Below are 8,878 nucleotides of genomic sequence, written 5' to 3'. Positions count from 1 at the left end.
GTGCAAATTGTGAATTAATCTGTTACTGAATCTTTGAATTTGAAATGTGGATGGGTAGGCATGTGGCTAAAGTGTGATATTGAATCCCTTGCCCCCCTCCCCGAAATCTTGATTGTGGTGCTTGATTGACCTGTAGCTTAGTCTAATTTTTAAATCACCCCTTATTTAACCACACTTTGCCATACTTCATGCCCTTTTTGCCATAAAAATTAAAACTTCAAGGTAAATTCAGAAAATGTATCGTAGATAATGGGCAAATCTCCAAATGTTTTGATGCATGTTATGTGCATCCATCGTAACTTTTCAGAATTTGGCTCTATATTTAATCAGAGCAATCTGATTCATGGAAAAAACAAGATAGTATTTTGGCTGTTATTTTAATACACTTAAGATCAACCAAGAACTTCATTGTATATTCAACTGCCATTGCTTATCCAACTGCCGAGGTGGCTTAAATCATAATATATTTGTTGTATGGGGTGGTGTTTCCTTGCTCACTGCTACACAGTTTCTGTTTTGAGTGTGAAATGAATGGTACGTAGCACTGAAATTAACATAATCTTTCTGTAAAATGTTCATCTCTGAAACCTCTGTCATTCTTTGAAAGTTTACTGTACTAAAACACAAGAAGGTGGATCCTAAACTAAATTTTACAGACTATATCTTTTACTTGTGAAACACCATCAAGAGATGATGCATATAAAGTGTTAGTGAACTGTACTCAGAAATAATATTGTTTCTGGCTACAGCTGCTAAATGTTAACAGTTGCAATGTTGTAAATTCCTTACGCACCATCATGTTACATCCCCCTTTCTTTCAACTTCCGAAAATTTGGTGGAGGATAGTTCAGTGTACTTCACTCTGGTCATGGTGTTGCCTCACTGTGATGTTCTGTGTCTTTGATTCATCCTCAAAGGATGCCCGAAAAAGATTCAAAATGACTGTGTTATATTCATTCTTTCAGTGCCATGTACAATCATTATTTACTGAAGTTGATCAAATTAGAGCCTTCAAGGCCCCTCATCCACTGGACCAAATTTTACATATACAGTAATTCTTATATCATAGTGACTTCAATAATGCCATGTATAATATTATAAATAGTTCTAGTAATGGTAGTAAGAGAAGAGGAAAGATGAATTGAAACATCATTTGGATATGTCTAAGGCCATTTGGAATATTAACGCTAACTAAGAACAAGTATCAGTACTACTAGTGTTAATAGTGAATAATAGCAACAGGGCAAAAAGTCTAGTTCCTGGGCGGTTTTATGCTGAATATCATTGGCTTTCCATTCAGTTTTCACACTCACACAGCTTTGGAAATGCTTTCATGTAGACTATGCCAGCCCATTTGCCTGTTTCAGACGATTGATATATTTAATGATCATTTACATATTATCCAATTTTCTGTTTGTCCACAAGATGAAGTTTAAAAATACTGGAGAGGCAATCACCAAGACCTTATGTAAAATATTCACCCTTGAAAGGTTACCGCAATTAGAGTGTTTAGTTCGAACATTTAATAATGAACCAAACTTATTATGGAAAGTTCATCAGAAATGGTTATCACTTTGTTCTTGTGTGCTTAATGAAACGTGCAGATGAACAGCTAGAGTAATACTGAAATTCTACATGGCCGGCGGCTGCTCTCATCAGTGTCTGCAAAGAACTCTAGGGTTCTTGCTTGATGTTACAGTCAGTGCGAGAATGTTCAGTAGGAATCCGGGCTGGATGGCCATCATAGTGGAGTGGTGTAGTGCATATGATGGTGTTCAGCAGAGAAAGTGACATTTGCTACTACTGCTGCCTTCACCACCACCCTGCCATCAGCATGCATATGTGGCACCCCTCCCCCACCTCCCCCCCATATCTTGCTGTATATTCCACTCCAGTAACTCTATTGCTTCAGGGAAAACCCAAGATCCCAACTACAGCGCGTTCACCATGTGCAGTCCATCTGTGTATTGAGATCCTGGTGGCTGTGAGAAGTGTCACTGTTTTATGTTCACTACTCTGCCTTCTGCAACTCTATGCAACAGACATTGCTCTTCATAGACAATGTACAAATGCTTTTTGGAACTTTGTAAGTCTTATAGACAATGTAGCCAGGTAATACGACTGGACTGTGTCTCCTGGTACTACTTCATTCAGTGACTGTACAGCTAAAATGTAATTACAGTGTACTGGTCACTATATAAATGCATTCAGTGTGTTCTATACTACAAAATATGTCTGCAAAATGAACATCTGCTACCATTGATACTTAAAGTAATCATCTGCATAACCTGTATTTTAATTGTGCAAAATTTTCATACAGATTAAAATACATATTGTGAAACCAGTTGTCAAAACAAGAGAAACAGATGATACAGACAATTTAGCACAGAGCTGTTTTCTTACTATCATCATTTTCAGAGGTGATGTAAACAAAATGGTAACAAATTTGACGAAAAATGTTTTTTTGCCAGACTCATAGATTCCAAAGGTCTTGGAAGAAAGTACAATTTATTCTTTCATGTGCTAGTCCTTGGGAGGAGGTCTTTGGTTTCTGGCCTACTGTTTTCCTCCTATAACAGTTTTATATTACTAAACTTAACAGATGATTACATATTTTTGTATTAGCTTTTGCGAATTACACTACCATTATTTAAACTTTGTTCTTTTCAATGTCTCTTTCTTCACTCATTCTTACAGCCATTTATCCTTCCTATCAAGCCTAACCTTTACCAAAAGCTCTAGGACAGGAAATTATTGTTTTTGAAAGACTAAAGTTTAGAATCAACTACCTCATGTTTCCTTTGGTCCAGTCATTTGGAATTTGTTCCATAGTTGGTTATGTTTATTTTGTTTTTTAGATACTTGGCCGCACGATTAGAGTGGATCATGTTGCAGACTACAAACCACCTAAAGATTCTGAAAAACTTGATACAGAGACAAGGAAACTTTATTCAGAAGGTTGTGCACCAAAACTTACATCGGAATCAGACAAGGAATCTGGGCAGGAAGCTAAAAATCCAAAAAAAGGTGTGTCCCATGATGTCTTAGTACCACAAGATTTTACTGTATGCAATGTGTGTACCACCAGAATACTAGCATAAGAACTTTTACTTTTGCACTTGACTTTATATAAATCAGTTTCTTCATAGTGAATGTCCCACCCCCCTTCCCAATCCCACCTACATTGTTATTTCACATGTGAAGCGCACACACCCCAACTAACTTTTCCTTGTCCTTTGACACCACTCCATTTTTCTTGTTGTCCTACCTTGTGATTCTCCTTTAATGGGATTTCACAGTTCCATTAGAACATATATTGTACACTTGACAGCACAAAAAAGGGAGGAAAATCACAGCCAGAATCAAAGTCCAGTGCAGTAATGACACTAATGATATGCAATTGGTCTTTTCTAGATTATGTTGAGAATGTGAGGAAGATAAATGATTGCTTTAAATATTAGCAAAAATGGTTCTTTCTGTATTCTAGACCTATTCCAAGAAGACACAAAAGATTTTCTACAAATAAAGAACCCTGTTGCTAGCAATGGAAAATCGAGGGCCATCTAGGGGAATCCTTCCCTACTGTCCATTGTCCTAAACCTATCACTTGGTTTAGATTTGCTGATGACATCTTTATAATCTGGACGAGGGTGAGGACACCCTGTCCACATTCCTCCAGAGCCTCAACACCTTCTCCCCCATTTATTTAACCTGATCCTCCTCAGCCCAACAAGCCACCTTCCTCGATGTCAACCTCCACCTCAGCACCTCTGTCCACATCAAACCTACTAACCACCAACACCTCTACTTCAAGAGCTGCTGCCCATTCTACACCAAGAAGTTCCTTCCATACTGCCTAGTTGCCATGGTCATTTCATCTGTAGTGATGAGCAGTCCCTCTCCAAGTATACCAGTAGTGGTTTCACTGACTTCTTCGCAGACTGAAATTTCCTTCCCAACCCTGTCCAGAAACAGATCTCCCATGCCTTCTCTCACCACTCTCACCATCCCCGTAGTCTGACAACAAAGGTGCACTGCTCTTGTGACTCAGTACCACCCAGGACTGACTCAGTACCACCCAGGACTGGAGCAACTCAGTCATTTTCTGCCAGGGTTTCAATATCTAACATCCTGCCCGTCCCACCCATCCCACATTGGTATTCCGCCACCCACCAAACCTGTTGATTATTATTGTGCTGGCCTACCGCACTTCTACTCCCAATGCCTTGCCTCATAGCTCATATCCCTGCGATAGACCCAGATCGAGGCCTGTGCGACGTGTCTTGCCCTCTACCACCTACTCCAATTCTGACACTGGCATCTCCTAACACATCAAAGTCAGGGCCAGCTGTGAAAGCTGGCATGTATTGTATGAACTTAGCTACAACCACTGTGCCACATTCAACATGGGAATGACTACTAACAAGCTGTATGTCCACATGAACAACCACCGACAGACTGTTGCCAGGAGACAGCTGGGCTGCCCAGTTGCTGAACATGCCACCCAACAGGAATTGCTTCACTTTAATGATAGCCTGTGGCTTCTGTTTTCTTCCCACAGGCAGCACTAGCATCTTCCCCCAACCTCACCTCCCACCTCTCCCATCCTCCACTCTATGCCACCTCCTTACCACCCATCACCTGCCCCAGCAGATTGCTGCTCATTTCAGAGAGAGTCACAGCCAGCCTCAGTTTTTGTTGTGTGTATGTGTCCAAGTTCTACTCCTGAGGAAAGACTTTATCTGAAAGTTTGTATATTTGTAGCATTCTTTTCTTTGTGCCTGTCTATGACTCAAAGCTTTCTGTATGTGGTGAGTAGCAAACTATCCTTTTCATATTATTATTATATGTTATGAATACACTAAATAGACCCTTAACAGGGAAATTTCTGCTGTTCATCACTGTAACTGAATGGTCAAGCTGTAGGCTTTCTATGTAAAGGGACAGAAGATTAATTCCATGTTTAGTTGCAAAAGTTTTTTTTTCCTTGCCATAAGAGACAAGTACTGCTTGAAAAGCATCCCTCTATTCAGATGATATGCAAGCAATTTTCCACACACACAGAGCTTGTGACACTTCTGATCTCACTTGTGAATGTGACTATGATAAAACTGGCAGCGACATTTGCTGTTAGCCCATGTGCACGTGATTGCCTGAAATCTGCAAAAAAATTACAATATTAATAAAAAATTAAATCCATCAAAGTCTAGCAGAAGGGTAAATCATATCAAAATCATTCAGGCCACACACCAGGAGCAGCACAAATACTGTGGTTTTATTATGATCATATAACTGAAATCTGCCAAGGAGAGCTACACCTAATGACCTATCAATTTCAGTGTGCTTTAAGAGACTGATGGGACCACTAAAAAGTAACTCTTATAGTTTATTAACCTTAGCTTTCCAAAAAACATATAATTTGTAACTCATGTTGTATATTTTTGTTCAGGCAGTCTCTTCCCGAACCTGCAAACTGCATATAGTTTTATTCTTACCTGTGTTGTTATATTCTCCCATAAATTTTGCAAAATGCTGTAGTGTTTGTTGGGCGTGATATGGATTAATTAATGAATATTTAATAGGTTGTTGTTAACGTCTTACTTGGTATGAATATTGCCTTGATTATGGTGATAAATGGTTTTCTCTTTTCCTTGTATGCTTCCTGTTAGAAGGAAATGTAACATTGCAACTACTGTTTTTCTTCAGTAGTTGATGCCTTTTGTGTATTAAACTGTTTCCAGCAGGAACAGTCTGCTATACATATCAGTTATGATGCAGAGGTGGTTGCAAAATAGAAAATGTGATGTCTCTTCTCGATTGGTCTCCTTATGTGCCATACCTCTACCCCATTGAAAACATAGGATGGAGACAGAGTTGACCATGCTATGAAATTCGATGACAACTTTCACAGTGTTGCCGTAGCGGCCTGGGAGGAAGTGAGAAATTCCTCATTTATCTTTCAGCCTCTATTTCTTGCAGGTTGCAGATGGGCATTGAGGTGGAAGGCCATTGGATGTAGTTTTAAGTGTACAGAAACCATATGCTGTGTCTTTTGAGGGGCAAAAAAACTATTATTTAGAATCATGAACTGTTTATTCTGTTAATTTTCTGTAGATTAAACAAATTGATGCACTAAAACAAAAACAAAAATTAATTGCTGAAAGTCGGTTTGGATTGGAATCTTGCCATTCTGACGTTGTGTTATCATTCTGTCGGCTACACAACTGAATGTTGAAGTCACTATACTAACTGTTGCAGTATTCAGGCATTTCTTATTGTCGCTCCTCGCGTGACTCCAATTGTCGACTTCAAGCACCTTTTCTGCATCTGAAATCCTAGGAATGGCAGGGAGCAGATTTCCTTGTGTGTTCTTAGATTGCGGGTGCCGTGAGCTGAGAGTCAGTAAGTCGTAACAACTCCCTCAGTTACACACACAAGTACATATCACCCTTTACTTTTATGAGCAGTGCTGTACCCATAACTTTTTGTGCTGTCATATGTACGTTGATTATGAATTCAAATCTATAATGAAGTAATGACAATATTACTATATATTATCAAATATGAAAGTGTTAATTTTTCATTTTAAAGAGAGGTCACATCTTACTGAAAATGCCTTTAGAGGCTGTAGAAAACTATACCTGTAGATTAACTGACAATTATTAATTACAGAGAAAAAGGAAAAGATGAAGCAGAAGAAAAAGAAGAAGAAGAAAAAACGAAAGAAGGCTAAAGTGCAGAACAGTAGTTCCAGCTCAGAGGAAGGTTCAACCTCAGCAAGTGACTCTGAAGACGAAACTCGTGCAAGCAGTAAAACAAAGAAGTCTCGGAAAAAGAAGACAGCAAAGTCAGAGAGCAGCAGTGCAAGTGATGGAGAAAATATACCTGCTAAAACCAAACGACAGCAGTTGGAGGAAAAAATTAGGGCTCTCGAACGAGCTCTAAGTACTGTGAAGCGGGCAGCAAAGATGAATGAGGAAGCGGCTGATGCTGGTACAGCTCGGCCAAAGGATGCTCATCCTGGGGAAGTTTCCACAGAACGTGTAGATCGTGGCAGTGTTTCTAAGAAGAAGGACGCTGGGGACAGTGAAGGTGGCAGAAAGAACACTGAAGAGCGAGGAGTTACAAAACACAGTGAGCAGCCTAGAGACAGAGAACGGGACAGGGACAGGGAAAGAGAGAGGGGTAGAGAAAGAGAGCGTGACTGGGAAAGGAGCAAAGAAAGAAGGTACAACAGAGAGGGTGGAACATCTGGCAGCTGGAGCAGGGACCGAGATGGCCGCAGAAACTAAAGGAAGTTCTATTAGTTAGTCTCTTTCTTGCTGCCAGAAAATTGGACACTGAATGGTACAGTTACTGTTAGAGAGGTGGTGTGAAAACTGTGAGACTGCTGTTGTGGTTTATTAGAGCAGTAAGGAAAATTTGATGTAATTGCATATATGTTGTACTTTTTGTTACTGTTCATACTTTTATGCAATATGCACTGATTATAATGTGACTCTGGAGAACAACAGGGTAGCCAACCCATTTAAATTTAATTTGTGTACTCTTTTATCAATCACTGTTACTGAAATATGTAAGTAGTTTACTGCCATCGTACATAATGGCACAACTGATATGTTCATACTAAATTGCATTAAAGATCATTAAGCACAGTACCTGTTAAGACCGCATCACATTAATAGGTGCCTTGAAGATGATAAAATGAAGGTAATTGTTTATCTGAGACAGTTAAGTCAAGATACTGCCCACAAATAGCATTGGGTGTTGTGATGTACTGTTAGTATCTGTTACCAAGTTACTACAATAATAGTGACTCATCTTTTGAAAAATGAGATTGAAGTGTTGAGTTCACAATCTTTGTTGGGTTATTCACATTCTGTACCTTCAATTGAATCCAGCTGCAGACACTGAAACAAGGCTCAGCCCATTAACTTGTCACAAATCAAAATACTCCGTAGCTTTGTGGGAAGTAATTTCCGTCACTGTGACAGTTTTAAGAAAAGTGACATAGTGTAGTGATCCCCAGTTCATTTCCTTTTGATGAAATCTAACATAAAGAGCCTGAAGCAATATTTAAGACTTTTATAATGTCTACCTCAGGTACAAAGTTGCCTGCTTTTACTGATTCATTACATTTAGGAAATTATATTTCCCAAGTGCAAGTGTCAGGGGGTTAGAAACTTTTATTTTATGTCATACTAGTCTCCAGGTGTAGAATAATTGGATAAATACCAAAGTGATTTTAACTAAACCATAAACAGTTTCATAAAAAATATTATATTTTACATATCTCAAATAGATATTTAACAAACCATGTGCCATGTTTATGAAGCCCATAAAATGTGTGTTCATATATGTATCCTGCAAGCCACTGTACAGGGTGCGGTGGAGGATAATATAAAAAGAAAGCTGTCATTAACATGAAAGTCAGTTTGAACACCAGACTGCTTTACTAGACATACTCATATTGGAGGCAGTATATGTTGCGTTTTTCCAAACTTCTGATTGGTTTACTTGGCCAGTTATAGGGGTCCTACAGTTTAACATGAACTGTGAATTGCAGTGCAACTTGACAAACAGTGCCAGGGGTGAAAGAATAAGTCGTCATTCAGCTTGTACAGTTTCCCACCACTAGTGGGTTTGCCTGCAATACAGGCCTCTCCATCATTTCCACCACTTCTGTGCCACTACTCTGGCCCAGTGTTGCTGTCTCTTTCATGTGCTTCTTCCCACTTCTTTTAGCCACCTCTTTGGTCTCCTACCCCCTACCTACATCTTGAACATACCCCTAGACAGCCTCAGCTTCTCTATTTTCTTCAAATGCCCCTAGAATTTTAATCTTTTCCACTAAATATTCCCTAGTATGGATTCCTCA

The 8,878-nt window shown here is 39.2% G+C and overlaps 1 protein-coding gene across 2 annotated transcripts in view; it reads left to right on the top strand.

Annotated features, from left to right (window-relative positions):
* LOC124551683 (RNA-binding motif protein, X-linked 2-like) overlaps nucleotides 1-7,655 on the top strand; it is a 35,430-nt gene extending 27,775 nt beyond the window's left edge. For both annotated transcript variants that reach the window (XM_047126459.1, XM_047126460.1), the window contains 2 exons: nucleotides 2,859-3,027; nucleotides 6,673-7,655. In XM_047126459.1, coding sequence (XP_046982415.1) covers nucleotides 2,859-3,027; nucleotides 6,673-7,292 — 789 coding nt within the window. In that variant the 3' untranslated portion in view covers nucleotides 7,293-7,655. The remainder of the gene's footprint in view (nucleotides 1-2,858; nucleotides 3,028-6,672) is intronic.
* The last annotated feature ends 1,223 nt before the right edge of the window (nucleotides 7,656-8,878 follow it).

The sequence above is a fragment of the Schistocerca americana genome, chromosome 1 (assembly GCF_021461395.2).
Source record: "Schistocerca americana isolate TAMUIC-IGC-003095 chromosome 1, iqSchAmer2.1, whole genome shotgun sequence".
Lineage (NCBI taxonomy): Eukaryota > Metazoa > Arthropoda > Insecta > Orthoptera > Acrididae > Schistocerca > Schistocerca americana.
Note: the sequence above shows the minus strand (reverse complement) of the source record. Positions and strands in the feature narration are given on the sequence as shown.